At 36.2% G+C, this 20,627-nt stretch overlaps 1 protein-coding gene across 8 annotated transcripts in view; it reads right to left on the reverse strand.

The window, feature by feature from the left end:
- The window catches only part of SCAPER (S-phase cyclin A associated protein in the ER), a 568,863-nt gene that overhangs the window by 521,582 nt on the left and 26,654 nt on the right, over window positions 1-20,627 (reverse strand). For 4 of the 8 annotated variants that reach the window (XM_034939208.4, XM_034939207.4, XM_063596813.1 and 1 more), the window contains exon 3: window positions 2,181-2,298. The exons of the other annotated variants lie outside the window; for them this stretch is intronic. In XM_034939208.4, coding sequence (XP_034795099.1) covers window positions 2,181-2,298 — 118 coding nt within the window. The remainder of the gene's footprint in view (window positions 1-2,180; window positions 2,299-20,627) is intronic. 8 annotated transcript variants of the gene reach the window in all.

Below are 20,627 nucleotides of genomic sequence, written 5' to 3' on the forward strand. Positions count from 1 at the left end.
ATATTTATAATATACAGAATTTTTTTTTACTTTTGTAATAAATCATGTTGATATGTACTTTTATCAAAGAAATGAATAGTAAGCTCCTTGTGGAAAGATTAGCTGTTAAGAAGCTGAATTTCAAAAGATAAATCCAATTTTCCCCTCTATTTGATAGTTTTTGTGATTCAAAACAATGTTCTCTAAAAATAGCTAGGAAAACTGAGAAAGAAAAGCTACAGGGGAAGACAGGTCCAAGCAGGCATTTAAAAATACTATAATGCCTCCATAATTAAAATAGTATGACACTCACACATGAATTAGGTAAACAGACTAGTAGAATGGAATTCAATTACATATGGAAATTCACTCTACAGAAAAGGTGGAATCAAAAATAACTGGGGCAAAGATAAACTTTATAACAAGTTATGCTGAGGCAACTTGATAGCTGTAAGGAAAAAGATAAAATTAGATCCGTACCACACACTATATGTAAGAATAAACTACAAATGGATCAGAGGACCAAACGTAAAAAAGATAAAGATTTAAAACATTCTTTAAAGAAAATTTTAAATAAAATAAAATGTAAACATAAATTTAAGAGAATAAAACAGGTGAATTCTTGTTTAGCTTGAAACATCTTGTGTAAAGATGTTTTCAAAGAATGGAAACATGATTAGAACATGTCAAAAGGAACAGGAGCCAAGTTAAAGGGTCTCCCATTTGAAAAATTGAGAAGAATTTAAGCATCAAAATAGAGTAACTGTACCCCATTAAATACCATAAGAAGCCATGAGTCCACACAAACTGAAAATATAAATACATACATAAATACATACATACATAAAAATAAAGAGGAGATGGTAAAGCTCTTCCTTATATTAGAAGGCTAACAAATGCAGAAGGAATGATGGAGTTGTTAACAAATCACCACTTTGCAACCACCAGAGGTATAACATAAGCCAAGGATTATCAATAGAAGCTAAAAAGTAGTGAGTGTACTGTTTCAACAAAAAACAGGATATTTACATAGTTTCAAACTATCTTACCACAAATTACTCATTAGTTACATAGGAAAAAATTAGTTACTTTACAGTAGAGAAATTTGGCAGACAACACTTAAAGCAATTGATTAAATTAACGAGACAGTTATCACAAACCTCCTCTGATAACTGAAAAGGACACATCATTTCTATAGAATTCCTACTAAAAACACCTACCTGAATCTAGTCATGAAAAGATACCAGACAAACCTAACTGTGAGGAATATTCTACAAGCTCTCAGAAAATTTCAAAGTGAGGTATGCCAACCTCCTGTCTTCTGTATCTCTATCCAATCTTCAACATCCTCAAAACAGTGGCTTCACACTGCCTCTAGCCATTAAAGGGAGGGTAGAGATGATTTTTTTTTCTTGTTCAAATAATAATAATGAGAACTAAAGAAATATCTTCTATTTTCTAAAGTATTACATTAAATTGCACCTAATTATGGTAAGTATGATTTTTAAAAAACCTCCTTTTATTTTTATAAGAATTTAATAAAAGAAAAAACCTAAATGTATTAGTCCATTTTCATACTGCTTATAAAGAACTGTCTGAAACCGGGTAATTTATAAAGGAAAGGGCTCATAGTTCAGCATGGCTGGGGAGGCCTCAGGAAACTTGCAATCATGGTGGAAGGACAAGGGCAAGCAAGGCGCCTTCTTTACAAGGCAGCAGGAAGGAGAAGTACCGAGCTTAGGGGAAAGAGCCCCTTATAAAACCATCACATTTCATGAGAACTCACTCACTGTCACGAGAACAGCATGGGGGAAACCACCCCCATGATCCAATTACCTCCACTTGGTCTCTCCCTTGACACGTGGGGATTATGGGGATTATAATTCAAGGTGAGATTTGGGTGGGGAGACAAAGCCTAAACATATCACTAAATCTCTTATCACTTTAACAACCCCTAATCTGCTGGTCATAATAACACAATAAACCCAATTTCAAATTTCACTATTATCTGAAAAAGCAAAACTAACAATAAGGCTTTTATAAAACCATGTGTGTATAAAAGCAACAAAAAAGTATTTCTTATTTAACATACTAATCAGCCCTAGAAGTCTAATTGCAAACAGTTTTCAGTCTATCTCTTTAGGACTAAATACACCCTTCTTATTTACAACAAAAATGAAACTAATTTTTTAAATACATACCATCATCATCTTTGCTTTCTAGTGGAACACTCCAAGCTATTAGGTTTCTTGCTGTACGACCCTCCTCTGCAACTATTCTCCTTACTTTGTCATGACTATTGGAGCGCTGGAATGAAGCCTATGTATGGAAAAGATGGTACTTATTAGATTATTAGATAAGTCAAAATATATATTTAACAAAGTCATTATTTCTCACATTTTTCTCAGAAAGAAAACACTTAAAACTAATTTGGGATGTGGTAGGTGGTTAAACAGAGAAAAGAAAGTCACAAGTCTTTTTTAGATCTAAAAACACTGAGTTTTGTAACTCTAAAAAATAAACAAATTATTTAAATAATAAATATAATCTAAGGTTTGAAAAAGTGGCCTAAAGAGCACCAACACTGCTGTGGACTAATATCTGCACCATCCCTTACATATCAACAAGTCCAAGTGTGAAAGAGACCAGTTTTCACAAACATCCTATATATTTCCCCTAAAAGACCTCTTCAGCATAAAATATTTTGGAAAACCCTTTTTTTAATTCTCTAGAGAATTACTAGAAAGTAAGTCAACATTCCATTTTTAGCTACATAATTTTATCTCCCTGTTATCAGGATTCAAATAATAATTGCTGTTAACAGGTAAATTTAAATTGCAATTTTTAAAACTCAAACTGTTGCACAGAACATACGTAATTTCTTGCTTGCTCTAGCCCTGCCTGGCCTAAGAACACAGGCCTACAGGTTCAGCCCCACCAACACCCTGTGCCAGCTGGGAGCCAGGTCCAGTAAAATAAAGGAAATTGCCTCCCCACTAATGAATGTCATATCAAAATAGTCTGTTTTTATAAGCCAAGTATCTATGAGAAGAAAGAGATCATAAAACACCCATATGAACACGAGGATACAGCCTCCTTATCTAATCCTTAAATCTGTGTGGGAAACCTGCCTCTTTGTGAAACAAGTTCACCACTGGGCCAGCCCAAAATCCCAGTCCAATTAGTAGGTGCCTCCCTGCCCTCCTATAGTTCTTGCCAGCCTGGACTTTTAGCATTCCTGGAATCCTAAAGCGCAATACATTTAACGAGGCAATTACTATGTGCAAAAGCATCAAGTAAGAGACTGAGGAGAATATAAAGAAAAATATAAATATATAAAGTATTGTGCTTGTCCTCAAAGAGCTAACAATCCAAGTAAATGAAGCAAACATGTAAGAGTAAAAAATAATATATGAATTAACAAGTATGGTAGGTAGTCTTCAAAGATGCCTCCCTTGGCCCCAGTAAACCACACCTGCTGGTGTTCATGCCCTCATGTAATCCACTCCCCGTGAATATGCCTCTGTAACTTGCTTTCTGACCAATAAAATGCGGCAGAAGGGACACTGCATAACTTCTGAGACTAGGTCATCAGAAGCTTTGCAGCTTCCACCTGAGTCTCTTAGAATGCTCCCTCTTAGGGTAGTCACTCTTAAAATCCAGCTGTCATGCCATGAGAAGCCCAAGCCACAAGTAGAGAGACCACACATGGGCAGCACTCTGGTTGACAGGCCCTAGCTGAACTCCCAGAGGACAGCATCCTCTACCCACTGTGTGAGTGAGCCATTTTGGACATTCCAGCCCAGTTGAGCCCCTAGAAAACTGCTGCCATGCCAGTACCCCAGCCAACATCACATCACAAAAATCACCCAGTCAACTCACAGAATGAGATAATAGGAACTAGATGAATGCACCCTAACACACAATATACACACCTGGATCTATTTCTATACAGATATTAAAAACCGTGAGTTTATACTGATTGATTTCAATCCTATGCCACGGGGCTCATTTTAGCCTTTCGCTTTGCTTGTCTGAAACTTCTTTCTCCAACATAAGATCCCCAGTTTTCATTATCTACAATCTTATTTACTTATCTGTTCAATTCTAATATACACATAAAGTAGTTTCAAAATTGCTAACCCATACTCCTATGAGAAACACATTTACTAACTACATTACAGCATTTACGTATGGTTCTTATCTTTAACCTTACAATATCCAAAGTACTGTTTGCCAAAATCATGTAATTAGTTCTCATCTTCACCTGGGAGTATGTTACTATTTGCCTTCCAGTTTGGATTCTCCCCACCCACTGATTAATTTTTATTCTTTTGGGGAATATGTGAAGAAAAAGCAATACATTATTTTCAAATGAAGGAAATTAATGAGTAGCATCACCTCAGGGAAAGAAAAAAAAGTCACTATAGTACACTGTAGAGCAAGGGTCAGCAAAGATTTTCTACAAAGGGCCAGATAATAATTTTTTTTTTATTTTAGGCTTTGCAGGCCGTAAGACCTCTGTAACAACTACTCAATTTTGCCATTTTATGTGAAGCAGCCATAGTCAGTATGTAAACAAACAATGTGGCTGTATGATAAGAAGCCAACTGTGAGATAAACAGACACATATTACTTGTCATTGTGAAATACATTCAAATTACTAAAAAGTTATAAATTCACACAAAGAATATCAAACATACCCTCACACATTTTTTTCCTGAAGCATTTGAGAACAATCTGCAGTTATACTCCTTGGCAGTAAATACTTCACTATGTATTTTATATACGTAAGGATACTATCCTATATCACTATACTATAACTAACAAAATCAGGAAATTATCACTGATACGGAATTATTATTTAAATTACAGCATTTACATTTCACCAAGTATCCCATTAATCTCTTTGACAGTATAAAATAAAGTTGAGAAAAAGATATAAGCCCAATTCTCCCAGAAGCTCTGCAAACCCCAAAGAGGATAAATACGAAGAAAACCACACTTAAGCATATCACAGAAAAACTGATGATAAACTGAAACAAAGAGAAAAATCTTGAGTACAGAGGAGAGGGAAAAATCAACTCATTACCTTTAAAGCAACAGCCATAAGACTGACAGCCTTGCATTGTCCAGGAAGTGATAAAAGTAATAATTTATAATAAACTCTAATAAATTGGTAACTTATTGCCTATTTAGTGGTATAGTAGGGTCAAAATCCTGACTGAAAACGGTTCAAAACAGAATGATGAGAAAAATGGGGATACTGAGTATTAAGATACTTTGAGTTTTGTCATAAAGGAGAACAAAGAAATAAATAAACAGAATGGATTTTTAAGATGAGTGATAGTATATCATACTTTCATACTGATGGGGATGATCCAGTACAGAGAGAAATTGTGTTATGGTAAGAAAGAGGGAATGACAATAGGTGCTAAATCTGTGAGTGACAGGAAACAGGTTTCGGTACAAAAATGAATGAACTCACCAACTAATATCCAACTACCAGAAAAACAAAGACTATATTCTTCTACTCTAATTCTCTGTGATGACAGTCTAACCCAAATTTTCCTCTCCAGAACTTGTCACTTTTTACGTCTTTAATGTAAACATCTGTACCCATCTTCCTTCATTCCTCTGACCTTACCCTGAATATCCATGTGTCATCTACTTACCTGACTCATTAAGGTCTTTCACTGAAACTCATTTGTCTATGATCACTGTCCAAACCCCATTTGGTGTCCTGTAGATTTGCAAAAGTCACTTCTCTACTCATTCTCATACTTTCCAATCAATGCAACACCAGAAAACTTCCTCCTTTAGCTTAAGCACATCTCCCATTAAGTATTGGTCAGTTCTATCTAACTTATACTGGCATCTATCATTTAGCATTGTTCTAACCAAGGGTATCACTATTGCTTCCAGGCCAAATGAACAAGTATAAATAGATGGCCTACTTTTCAGCTCTACTTCAGATAATTCCCTTACACAATCACAGAACATCCTGTGAGAGAGAGAGAGAGACACTGAGTGTGTGTGTGTGTGTGCGTGTGTGTGTGCGTGTGTGTGTGTGTATCAGGTCAGAAAATTCACTATGCCATACATTACATTCTAAGTCAAGAGTCTTCACAAAATAATGAGTTTCCAAGAACTAAAATGGATAATCACAAAATAGCAATGTTGTAACACTAGAGCAGAAAACTTCAAATCTAACATTCTTTACTTCCATAAACATTTCAGCTCCACTATAAATTTTACCAAGTTAGCTCTTTTGTATTTAGTATATATACACAGACACACATTCAAAGAAAAACCACTAGCTCAAGACTTTGATTTTATTCTTAATTCCAATACTTGATAAGCAAAAACATTATAACTACTCATCTTACTACAAGATCTGATTGAAAATCATTTTTCATTTTAAAGCACAGATGCTTTTTGTAATACATGCTGAATGGATTCCTTTTAGTAAAAACCCATAAATTCTAATGATTTTTAGTAGTGCAGTTCTTATAAAAATGTCAGTAGTAATGTAAATAAAATAGTTTTAAGCATTTTAATATCAGTATCAGGGTTTGAAATGCAATACATGGTTCTGAGATACTTCATAAAATAGATGTCTATTTCAAACAGTATTTTTTTTTTAACCTAGGTTCTTTTCTCACAGGAGTCTTCAACAAAATATGTGTATTTTCATCCAAAGTCACAGTGTGCCACCTAGTGCTGTATGGAGATTTTACAGAGGCCTGTTCAAATACTTAACGTTTCAACTAAAAGTATAAAGATCAGCCTTCAGTGGAAGTTTTTATGTTCAAATCTTACAGTACATAATCTAAGAAAGTGTTTACAATAGTTACCAAAGAGGCTAGGTACTTCTGAGACTTGCTCCCAAAGAAACTTCTTTCTCTTAGGTTTAAAATATCTAAATAATTTCAACAACTTTCCCCATAATCTTGAAAAGGTTACAAGTACTGTTTACTAAATGTCTATGTATCTGTCTCCATAAAACTTTCTACTTTATACAAGTTCTTCAAAATCCATTCATACCACTATCTGCCCATAAAATGAAATTCTTGTATCTTTTTTCCAATGTTTTTCAGCTTTCTGAATAATTCAGAAAAGAACCTTTCTCTTAAATTCCCACTACTAATGCACTTAATACTTTGGGTAGTATGAAGACAAGATTACTAGTCATGCAGCTTACCTGAGAAACCATGTAACTAGTACAATTTTCCTAATATTACAGAATGATAAGCTGGAATCCTGTTCGGTAATTTACAATAACTTTATCAGTTTTTACCAATATTTCACACCATCTAAAGGTAAAACCATAGATGAACTAAGGATGGCTAAACTATTATAAAGGGGAAACAACTTCTCTCTTGTATGAGCTACTCTGTTCTGGAGTCTCTGTTATAGCTCACTAGCCTATACACTAAATAATATATCAAGTCTTACCGAGTCTATCTCCTAAACACAACTGGAGAATGTAAATCCACTACCATCACCCTAGTCCAAGCCATCATCATCTCAAACCTAAATTACTAATACTGTATCAGCCTCCATGACAGAGACTACAATATGCATCAAAACCACTTGCTTTCTTTCCTGTCACAAAGCTAGACAACACCTTCCAGTCTTTCTTGCAGACAGATGGCCATGTGACTAAGTTCTGCATGCTAGAATATAGGGGAAAATGAGGTAAGCTATGTCCAGGTCTGGGTTTGTTTTTTTTTTAAGTCTCCTGCATCATCAGCTATGTTCTCTCCCTCAATTCCCCACTTACTGGCCAGATGCATAGGATCTAGCAGACCTCTCTAAAGAATGATACAGTCATAAGATAAAAAAAAAAATTTAGTCCCATCAAAATGTGAAAGGTCACATGCTGAATACCTACACTGAACTATTAAGTGAACAAGAAATAAACTACTAATCTGTTGGTCCCCCTTCCAGTTATGAAAACATAAAAGGCATCCACATTGGAAAGGAAGAAGTCTAATTAGCCTCGTTTGCAGATGACATCTTTTACTTAGAAAAAGATAAAGACAGCCAGGTGTGGTGGCTTACACCTGTAATCCTAGCACTTCCAGAGGCAGAGGCCGGAGAATTGCTTCAGCCTGGGAGCTCAAGGCTGCAGTGAGCTATGATCGCATCACTGCACTCCAGCCTGGGTGACAGAGTGAGACCTTGTCTCAAAAAAAAAACAAAAAACCTAAAGACTCCACCAAAATCTGTTAGAACTGATTAACAAATTCAGTAAAGTTACAGGATACAAAATCAACATACAAAAACCAACAGTGAACAATCCAAAAAAGAAAATCAAGAAAGCAATCCCATTTACGATAGTTACAAAGAATATAAAATATCTTGGAATTAATTTAACCAAAAAAGGGAAAGATCCAGACAAGGAAAATTGTAATACACTGATGAATGAGAATGAGGAGGATATAAAAAATGGAAAGATATTTCATGCTTATGAAATGGAAGAATACTATTAAAACAACACTACCCAAAGCAATTTACAGATTCAATGCAATCCCTTATCAAAATACCAGTGACATTCTTTACAGAAATAGAAAAAAAAATCCTAAAACTTATATGGAACACAAAATACCCCAAACAGCCAAAACAAACCTAAGCAAAAAGAATAAAGCTGGAGACATCACAGTACCTGACTACAGTAACAAAATCAGCATGGTACTGGCATAAAAACAAACACACAGACCAATGGAACAGAATAGAGAACCCAGAGATAAACCCATGCATTTACAGCCAACTAATCTTTGACAAAGTTGACAGGAACATACACCAGGGAAAGAACACCCTATTCAATAAATGGTGCTGGGAAAACTGGATAACTTTATGCAAAAGAATAAAACTAGGTTCCTATCTCTCACCATACCAAAAAATCAAATCAAAATGGATTAAAAACTTCAAAGTAAGACCTGAAACTATGAAACTACTAAAATAAAACTTGAAAGAAATGCTCCAGGATATTTGTCTGGGTAAAGATTTTTTGTGTAAGATCTCAAAAGCACAGGCAACAAAAACAAAAATAGACAAATGAGACTATATTAGTAACTAAAAGGCTTCTGCACAACAAAGGAAATAATCAACAAAGAGACAATCCACAGAATGGAAGAAAATATTTGGAAATTACCCATCTAGTAAGAGATTAATAACCAGAACATATGAGGAGCTCCAACAACTCACTAGCAAAACACAAATAATCCAAATTAAAAATGGGCAAAAGATCTAAATAGACATTTCTCAAAAGATATACAAAATGGCCAACAGATATATGAAAAAAGACTCATCACTAATCACCACAGAAATGCAAATCAAAACTACAATGAAATATCATCTCACCCAGTTAAAATGGTTTTTATCAAAAAGACAGGCAATAACATGCTACCAAGGATGTGGAAAAAGAGGCACCCTAAGTACACTGTTGGTGGAAATGAAAATTAGTATGCCATTATAGAGAACAGTATGAAAGTTCCCCAAAAAAACTAAAAAGAGAATCATCATATGATCCAGCAATTCCACTACTGGGTATATATCCAAAATAAAGGAAACTAATATATCAAAAAGTTATCTGCACTCCCATGTTTATTGCATCACTATTCACATATATGGAATCAACCTAAGTGCCATCAACAGATGAATAAAGAAAAAGTATTACATATACAAAGTTGAATATCATTCAGCCATGAAAAAGAATAAAATCCTGTCACTTGCAACAACATAGATGGAACTGGAGGTCATTATGTTAAGTGAAATAAGCCAAACACAGAAAGAGGACTATCATATGTTCTCCCTCATATGTTGGAGCTAAAAAAGTGGATCTCATAAAGATACAGAGTAGACTGGTAGTTACCCAAGGCCAGGAAAAGTAGTGGAGTGGGGTGGGTGGGGATAAAAAGTTGATTAATGGGTACAAATATATGGTTGGATAGAAAAAATAAGACCTAGTGTTAGACAGATCAGAGGGGTGACTATAGTTATAATACTTTATTATGCATTTCAAAATAGCTAGAAAAGAATGATTTGAATGTTTCTAGTACAAAAAGACATATTTAGGTTGATAGACACAGCCAAGTATACTAATTTGATATTAACAAATTATATGAATGTAATCAATTATCACATGTACCCCAAAATTATGTACATCTCTTATGCAGCAATAAAATAAAATAAATTACTGGGCATACTAGAAAACAAGTCCAAAGACTAAAAACCAAGAAAAAATATAAAAAAAGGGAATATACCCACACATTAGCCAAGTAATAAAAGTTATCAGAAATAGATTTTAAAGTAACTCTAATTAATATGAACTGAAAATAAAAGGATTGAAATTTTCTGCAGAAAACTAGATACCTTAAAAGAATCAAGTAGAAATTATAAAACTGAAGAATCAAAAAACTGAAATTAAGAACTCAATGAATGGGTTTAACAAGAAATTAGTGAATTAGTTAGACTAAAATATCCAAAATGAAAACATAAAAAAATAGAAAAGAGCAAAAGAGACATAAGAAATTTTTAAAAAGGTCAAACATAGAAGCAAAAACTGAAATCTGAGGAAAAGAGAAACAAAAATGGGATTAGAGCACATAAAGGCTGAGAACTTTCCAAAACTAACAAAAGATCATACCACGAATCAATAGGCATTATGAATAAAATTGTGAATTTTTTTAATAAAAAGGTAAAATAAAAAGACAAACGATAGACATATTAGGGTTAAAAAGTACCGACAACAACAACAAAAAAAAACCTCAGAAGTAGTTACAAGTAACCTCAAATTAATAAGAATAAAACTGACAAGTGACATTCTATAAGAAATAATAAATGCAAGTCAAGAAAATACCTTCAAAGTGAAAAAAGTAAGTAACTGCCATGCAGAAATATGTGAAAATATCTATTTAAAAACTAATAAAAGGGACAGGCGCCGTGCCTCATGCCTGTAATCCCAGCACTTTGGGAGTCCAAGGCGGGCGGATCATGAGGTCAGGAGGTTGAGACCATCCTGGCTAACATGGTGAAACCCTGCCTCTACTGAAAATACAAAAAATTAACTGGGTGTGGTGGTGGGAGCCTGTAGTCCCAGCTACTTGGGGGACTGAGGCAGGAAAATTGGTTGAACCCAGGAGGCAGAGGTTGCAATGAGCTGAGATCGCACCACTGCACTCCAGCTTGGGCGACAGAACAAGACTCCATCTCAAAAAAAAAAAAAAAAAAAAAAAAAAACCTAATAAAAAATGAAGATAACCAAAAAATAAATAAATAAATAACACAGTCACCTGGGGAATAAGGGCAAGATGGGATAGGGATGGGGACTGGTGACTAATTACCAAATCCAAGGAGCTGCGGCTGGCCTTATCTGTTACAATTTGCTTTTTTTTTTTTTTTTTTTTTTTTTTTAGATGGAGTCTCACTCTGTCACCCAAGATGGAGTGCAGTGGTGTGACCTCAGTTCACTGAAGCCTCTGCCTCCTGGGTTCAAGCAATTCTCCAGGTTCAAGCAATTCTCCTGCTTCAGCCTCCCAAGTAGCTGGGACTACAGGCACACGCCACCATGCTCGGCTAATTTTTGTACTTTTAGTAGAGACAGGGTTTCACCATGTTGGCCAGGCTGGTCTCAAACTCCTGACCTCAAGTGATCCACCCGCCTCAGCCTCCCAAAGTGCTAGGATTACAGGTGTGACCCACCACACCTGGCACAATTTGCATTTTTATGAGCAAAATATTGCACAGATTTCTTGATTACTTAAAAGCTATAAGATATACCTTTTCATTAAAAATAAATATTTTGAATATTAAAAGAGGAAAAACAAAAAATGAAACTCACATGGATATTCTAGAAGAGAAATAAAATATTACTGAGGTTATGAGCTCAACAAATCGCTTTAACCACAAACTAGATACAGCAGAAGAAAGGTCAGCGAACTGGAAAATATGACAGTAGGAAATACCTACATGAAAGCACAGAGGAAAAAAAGAATACAGAAGAGAAAATAAACATATAAGACACAGTGAAAAAGTCTTACATGGTACAAGTGGAGACCTTGAAGGAAAGAACAGAGAAACTGGAGCAGAAAAAAAATTTGAAAGGGAATGGCTTTAAAACTGACAAAAGATATCAGCCAAATTCTCCCAGAAGCTCTACAAACCCCCAAGCAGGATAAATACAAAGAAAACCAAACATAAGTATATCACAGAAAAACTGATGAAAACCTGAAACAAAGAAAATCTTAACAGTGTACAGAGAGGATAAGAGCTCATTACCTTCAAAGGGGTGACAAAAAAAACTCAGCTGATTTTCCAACAAACGGACATGATAAATGTCAGTAAACAGTGGAGCACCTTTAAAGTACTGAAAGAAAATTAGTTTTCTAGTATAAAAAATATTCTAATCTAGTATAATAATATAGTATAATAATCTAGGTTTGCACGCAAACCTACCTTCTACTATTATACTACATTATGTACTATACATACTATATTATATTATACTATATTAATACAGTATAATAATCTAGGTTTGCATGCAAATGAAGAATACCAAAAACAGTAAAAATATAAATAAACGAGTATGAATACAAACTATATGAAAGTACTATAATCTTATGAAATTTTAAAGATATGAAAAACAAAGTGTATGACAATTTCACAAAAGGTGGAAGGGGAGTAAACAATTAAAGTGGATAAGGCCTTTACATTCTCCAGGAAGTGATAAAAGCAACAATTTATAATAGACTCTAGTAAGTCATTAAGAAATGTTGGGCCGGGCATGGTAGTTCACACCTGTAATCCCAACACTCTGGGAGACTAAGGTGGGAGTATCACTTAAGGTCTAGAGTTCAAGACCAGCCTGGGCAATAGAGTAGAACCTTGTCTCTACAAAACAAAAAAAAATTTAAGCCAGGCATAATGGCACCTGTAGTCCCGGCTACTCAAGAGGCTGAGGTGGGAGGATTACCTGAAACCAGGAGTTCAAAGCTGTAGTGAGCTATGATAGCACCACTACACTCCAGCCTGGCCAACAGAGCCAGACTCCATCTCGCGAAAAAGAAAAAAAGAAAGGAAAAGGAAGGAAGGAAGGAAGGAAGGAAGGAAGGAAGGAAGGAAGGAAGGAAGGAAGGAAGGAAGGCAGGCAGGCAGGCAGGCAGGCAGGCAGGCAGGCAGGCAGGCATCTCTAGGGTGCCCACTAAAAAATAATAATACATAAATAACGGGCTTATAGGAAGAAATGGAAAGATATACTGCTAGAGTATATATAGTGATACTTTTAGTAAAAAGTTTATCAACCAGGAAAACATATCAATGTCAAATGTGCACATATCTAACACATCTAATAATGTACAAGTAAAATTGAAATAAGAGAAAAATACAATTATTTTTGGAGATTTTAACACAACACACTCTTTTAGAAGCTGGCAGAACAAGCAGACAAAAAAATTAAGTAACAATATAGAAGATTTGAACAACATAATTAACAAGTTGATATATTTGACATATTCAGAACCCAGCAGTCAACAATGGCAAAAACACATTTTTTCCAGGTGCATGTTTTCCAAACTGTCAATATCCTTAGTCATAACTCAGGTCTCACTAAATTTCAAAGTATAGAAAGTAAAAAGAGATATAACCTGAATAATCCTCATGTGTTTGGAAGTTAAGCAATACATTTCTTTTCTTCTTCTTTTTTTTTTTTTTTGAGATGGAATCTCGTTCTGTTGCCCAGGCTGGACTGCAGTAGTGCCATCTTGACTCACTGCAGCCTCTGCTTCCGGGTTCCAGCGATTCTCCTGCTTCAGCCTCCCAAGTAGCTGGGATCACAGGCGCCCAGCACCACGCCTGGCTAATTTACTGTATTTTTAGTAGAGACAGCGTTTCACCACGTTGGGCAGGCTGGTCTTGAACTCCTAGCCTCAAGTGATCCATCTGCCTCGTCCTCCCAAATTGCTGGGATTACAGGCATGAGCTACATTTCTAATACAACCAATACATTTCTAAATAACTCGGGGATCAAGGAAAAAAATCACAATGGAAATTGTATTTTTAGTTAAATGATAATAAAATGATGGCAGGTTAACATTTACAAGATGCAGCTTAAAAGAAACTGCATAGTTTTAAAGGATATGTAAGAAAGAAAACAGGCTAAAAATAAATTATCTAAGTCTCTATTTCAAGAAGTTAGTAAAAGAGCACCATATTAAATCCCAAGAAAGGAAGTAATAAACAGCAAAAAATCAATATAATACAAGACCAACATGTGATACAGAAAAATTTAAAAAAAACAAAAGTGAGTTATTTAAAAACACTAATGAAATGTATATATTCCTTGGCAAGAGGGATCAAGTAAAAACAAGAGCAGGCAAAAATAGTATCAGGAATTAAAAAGAAAGATCACTACAGATCCTAGAAACCTCCACACATCAAAAAGATAACAAAAGGATATTATAAATAAAATTGTATCCGGTCAGTCACCGTGGCTCACACCTGTAATCCCAGCACTTGGGGAGGCCAAGGCAGGAGGACTGCTTGAGACCAAGAGTTCAAGACCAGACTGGACAACATAGCAAGACCTCTCTCTACTAAAAATAAAAATAAAAATAAAAAACAAATAGCCAGGCATGGTGGCACCACCTCTAGTCCCAGCTACTCAGGAGGCTAAGGCAGGAGGATCACTGGAGCCCAGGAGTTCAAGGTTTCAGTGAGCTATGATCATCATGCCACTACACTCCAGCCTGGGTGTGACAGAGTGAGACTCTGCCTCTCAAAAAAATAATAATAATAATTAAGTAACATTGTAGCAATGAATTTGTAAATCTCTTTGAAACAGACAAGTCCGTTGAAAAACATAACTTACCAAACCTTGGCATAAAAGAAAACAGAAAATCTGAATAGTTACTGAAGAAATTGAATCCCACAAAAGAAAATCTATGACCAGATGGGTTTCACTGGTAAATTATCCTAATCATTTAAGCAACAAATTACATTAAATTTTCTAGAGAATAAAGAAGAAAAAACACATTTTATGAGGCCTGAAAAACTCTGATATCAGAACCCGATAGGACCATACAAGAAACATAAATTATAATTTAATGTCTTTTAAGAGAAAAGATGTGAAAATCATATATATGTATGTGTATAAGCACACAAACGTAGGCCAGGCGTGGTGGCTCATGCCTGTAATCCCAGAAAAACTTTGGCAGGCCAAAGTAGGCGGATCACTTGAGGTCAGGAGTTCAAGACCACCCTGGCCAATATGGCAAAACCCCATCTCTGCTAAAAATACAAAACTTAGCGGGCGTGGTGGTATGCGCCTGTAATTCCAGCTACTCAGGAGACTGAGGCATGAGAATCGCTTGAACCTGGGAGGCGAGGGTTGCAGTGAGCTGAGACTGTGTCCAGAATTGGTGGGTTCTTGGTCTCACTGACTTCAAGAATGAAGCCGCAGACCGTTGCCCTGAGTGTTACAGTTCTTAAAGACAGCGTGTCCGGAGTTTGTTCCTTCTGATGTTCGGATGTGTTGGGAGTTTCTTCCTTCTGGTGGGTTCGTGGTCTCGCTGGCTCAGGAGTGAAGCTGCAGAACTTTGCGGTGAATGTCACAGCTCATAAAGGCAGTGTGGACCCAAAGAGTGTGCAGCAGCAAGATTTACTGCAAAGAGCGAAAGAGCAGGAGGCGGCGCTGGCCGAGGAGGCTCGGGCCGCGCAGGAGCCCACGGTGAGGGGCGGGGTCAGGCTCAGGCATGGCGGGCTGCAGGTCCCGAGCCCTGCCCCGCTGGGAGGCAGCAAAGGCCCAGCGAGAAATCGAGTGCAGCGCCAGTCGGCCGGCACTGCTGGGGGACCCAGCGCACCCTCCCAGCTGCTGGCCCAGGTGCTAAGCCCCTCACTGCCCGGGGCCACTCCGAGTACGGGGGCCCGCCAAGCCCACGCCCATCAGGAACTCTAGCTGGCCCACAAGCGCCACGCGCAGCCCTGGTTCCCGCTCGCGCCTCTCCCTCCACACCTCCCGGCAAGCTGAGGGAGCCGGCTCTGGCCTCAACCAGCCCAGAGAGGGGCCCCCACAGCTCAGTGGCGGGCTGAAGGACTCCCCGAGCATGGCCAGAGCGGACGTCGAGGCCGAGGAGGCACCAAGAGTGAGCGAGGGCTGCGAGGGCTGCCAGCACGCTGTCACCTCTCAAGATCGTGCTACTGCACTCCAGCCTGGGCAACAGAGTAGGGCTCTGCCTCAAAACAAAAGCAAAAAAAAAAAAAAAAATACACACACATTTATACATGTATGTATAAACATAAACGTACTTGCAAATTGAATTCAGATATGAGAACACCACCAAGTTGGGTTTATTTCAGGAATACTAGGCTGATTTAACATTTTCAAATCAATGAATATAATTCACAGAATTTATTAATCTGTTAATAAATTTATATTTATTAACAACATAAAGGAGAAAAGCCTTGTGTTCACATCAACAGATGGAAAGAAAAGCATGTAATAAATTTCAGTATTTATTTATAACTTTTAAATTCTTAGCAAACTACAGCAAACATCATATATAATGGTATAAAACTGAAAAAGACAAGGATGCCTACTACTATCACTACTTCTATTCAATATTATATTGAAAGTCCTAGCCTGTGTAATAAGGTGAGAAAAAGAATAAAACAGGGAAATTACGAGCTGAACCTACAGCAGCTTGTTACACTAGAAAGTATAGAAATGCTCAAAGAATAATATGGACATACCAAATAGACTTGGCTGGGTACACTGGCTCACAACTGTAATCCCAACACTCTGGGAAGCCGAAGCGGGAGGATTGCTTGAGTCCAGGAGTTCAAGACCAGCCTGGGAAACATAGGGAGACCCCCATCTCTACAAAAAATTTAAAAAATTGGCCCAGCTACTCAGGAGACTGAGGCAGGAGGCTGGCTTGAGCCCAGGAAGTCGAGGCAGCAGTGAGCTGTAATTACGCCACTGCACTCTTGCCTGGGTGACAGAGACCCTGTCTTAAAAAAAAAAAAAAAATCCAAGAGCCAGCTTAAAGTCTCCCACTGGCTAATATGGGACAATCTGAGTATCAAAATAAATAATGATTATGTTAGATTACATTAAATAAAATTAAAAATCAGAGTCCAGATAACAAGAGAATGTAAGCATTTTCCTCACAGATCTTTAACTAATAAGGAAATCATTAATGGATTCTAAAACTAGTAAGTGACAGTTTGATAAGGTACTGTATATTTACACAGCCTCGAAGTGCTTCTCCACAAATTGCTTACTAATATCAAAAGAGAAAACAGAAACTTTAAAGTAGAAAAGCTTGACACTACATTACATTAACAAAGTAATCAAAGTTAACAAGCAGGATGAATTCACATCATATACCTCCTAAAGTGATGTACTGAGAAGGACACATCGTCATTCGTGTGATATTCTGCCTAAAATGCAAAACCTGAATCTAATCATGATGAAACATCACCTAAATTGAGAAGACATCCTTCAAAATATCTGTTCTGTAGTCTTCAAAAATGGCAAAGTCAAGAAAGAGAAAGGCTGAAGAACTGTTCCAGATTAAAGGAGACCAAACAGACCTGGCAACTAAATGGATCAAGAAGAAAATAACTATAAAAGACATCATTGAGATAATGACAAATTTTGAATATCTACTGTGTATTATATAATAATACTGTATGAATGTTAAATTTCCACATTTTGAACACTGAATTGTGGTCATATAAAAGAATGTCCTTAATTCTTAGGAAATACATATTGAAGTATTTAAGGATGAAGGAGTATGTTGGCTTCAAATACTCTTAAATGGTTCAGGAAGAAAAGTAATATGCATATATTTATTTATGTGTGCAGGTAGATATGTGTATATGGATGTATGTATATTTACAGACACGTGTTTCATACACACAAAGAGAGAAAGGAAAGAATAAAACTAATGGGGCAAAATTAGCAATTGGTAAGTCTGGCAAAAGGATATATGAGAATTCATATATGGATATACATCATATATGGATGTATGTATATTTACAGACACGTGTGTTTCATACACACAAAGAGAGAAAGGAAAGAATAAAACCAATGGGGCAATTGGTAAATCTGGCAAAAGGATATATGAGAATTCCTCATAGTCTTCTCACAACCTTTCTTAAATTTAAAATTATAATGAAATTAAAAATTACCAAAAATGATACAGGGGAGTATTTTCAAGATTTTCAGGTAGAAAGAAATAATCAGGACACAAAAAGCACTAATCATAAAGGAAAAATTTAATAACCAAACTTCATTAAAATTAAGAACAGATCCTATTCAAAAGATGGTATTAAAAAATGAAAAAGCAAGCTACAGAGTAGGAGAAGTGCCAAAGGTCTTAGATTCAAGATAAAGAACTCCTTAAATCAATTGCAAAAAGAGAAAGACACTGAGTCAAAGCCAGGCATGGTAGCTCATGCCTGTAATCCTAGGACTTTGGGAGGCCAAGGCAGGAGGATTATTTGAGCTCAGGAGTTTGAGACCAGCCTGGGCAACATAGTGAGATTCTGTCTCTATTTAAAAAAGAAAAAAAGAAGAGGAAGAGGAAGAAGAAGACAGAGACTGAGTCAAAAAAGAAGTCTACTGGGTCAATAAAATGAGCAGGAAACTTGAGTAGGCACTTCACAAATGATATCTAAATGGCCAATAATCAAACAAAGAAGTACTAAGAATCAGTCATCAAAATTTACCAAAAAAATTTTTTTAATAAACAAATGATTATACTGTGTACTGGTGAGGATCTGGGGCAACTCCTCCCATACACTACTGACAGGAAATGAAACTGGTAGCCCCACTTTGGAAATCTGGTATTATCTACAAATACATGACCTGGCCTCCAGTCTCAACTCGTACTATTCTTTTCCTTCTTTGCCATGCTCCAAAATCAGACTTTCATGCAGTTCCCCATAAGCACCAAGCTCCATCCTAATTCAGGACATTTACACAGAATTCTTCCTTCTATGTGGAATAGCCTGCCCCTCTATAATGCACATTTATTGGCTTCTTCCCTAGCGTTCATTCTCTACATCCTCCTTTCCTAATAGTTCAATTTTTGTTGGGGTCCCTTGTGGTTCTAGGTAAGCACCTTTTGTCCCTAACTCCAGGGTGCAGCACATGACCTTGCCTAAGTCAATCTGCTCGCCTAGCCACAACAACTGATCCAGAGGTGAGCATGTGACCTAAGGTGATCAAAACTTAGGATCTCAGATCTTTTACTGGAATGTTAGAGAAAAGACTCTCCTACTGGCCATATGTTAGGGAATATACAGCTTTGGAAACTACTGCTAAGCATCTAGGGATCATAAAGACAGCAAGCCTTAAAATAATGGCAACAGAACAGAAGCCAGAGTAAGTGGAGGAAAAGCAATCAAATTTTTGATGACACTGTTGAGCCACTGGATCAATTCTTATCTGAAGCCAACTCTACTTGCTACTGAAAGCATTCTAAGAGAGTATTCCTCTTAGCCCAGCCAAAGCCTAATGATCTTTCGAATCCCAACTTAAATGTAACGTCCTAAGGCTACGTTTTCTTCAACCCCGAGACTTGGCCAGGATTCCTTTTATATACTCAAACCAACTTGTACTCCTTTGTAACACTTAACCACAATTATATTTTAAATCATACACTTAATGTGTTTACTCTGTCTTCCATTAGACAGTAAGTTTCTGAAGGACTAGGTTTTGTTCACTATTCTCACTGTCTAGGATGGTGTCTGGCACATAAATATGTATGAATAAATGAATAACTGGCAGAATGATTTTTAAAAAGCATCAATAAATGAACATTATTGGGAAATGAGGTGTTCTACATAAATTGATAACTTAAGTTTGCCCCGCTAAGCACAAATTCTTTTTGGTTTTATTATTTTGTATGAAAATCTCTGAACACATTTCCTTGACCTCTGCAACAGAGGCTACTAAAGAAACTTACTCTTTTCTTGATAACTTCAGGTTATCACTATGAACACCAACTTCTATATGATACTATAATTTAATTATGCCTCAGGAGTTATAGAAATACAAAAGACAGTTGTCCTAAAATAAATGGGCACAGACAAAAGTGTTGTTAAAGATTTTTTAGTTCTTTACTTCCTGATGATTAAGAAGAACACAAAAGCTTAATTCTTAATTATTTTCTCCTCTTCCCTAACAAGCTATTAGCTGTCAATTCTTATTTGGTAGGCTTATGGGAAATGTACTATTACAGTTCTGAATAAGGAACTCAAGAATTCTGCAAGTACAGTGAATATACTTACAGTGTGTGGACTATGTGTTGTGTATGATCATAGGCATTTTTCATTTACTTTCAGGTTTTTGGACATATTCCTTAGAGTCACAATTGGCAGATAAGAAAAACTTTACTATATCTTACCTGCTAGAGTTTTAAAACAGAGATCAATAGGAAATAGTATGCAGCTATAAAAAGAAACGAAGATCTCTAACACTCTAGGATATATTGCTAAGTGAAAAGAAAAAAAAAAACTCCCAAGATACTAAAATATATTACCTTTAGGTTCAAAAAAGAAAAACACATGTATATACATATAAAGGTATACATTCATTTTGAAAATATAAAAGATAAATCAAACATTAAGAAAAA

The sequence above is a fragment of the Pan paniscus genome, chromosome 16 (assembly GCF_029289425.2).
Source record: "Pan paniscus chromosome 16, NHGRI_mPanPan1-v2.0_pri, whole genome shotgun sequence".
NCBI classification, from domain to species: Eukaryota; Metazoa; Chordata; class Mammalia; order Primates; family Hominidae; genus Pan; species Pan paniscus.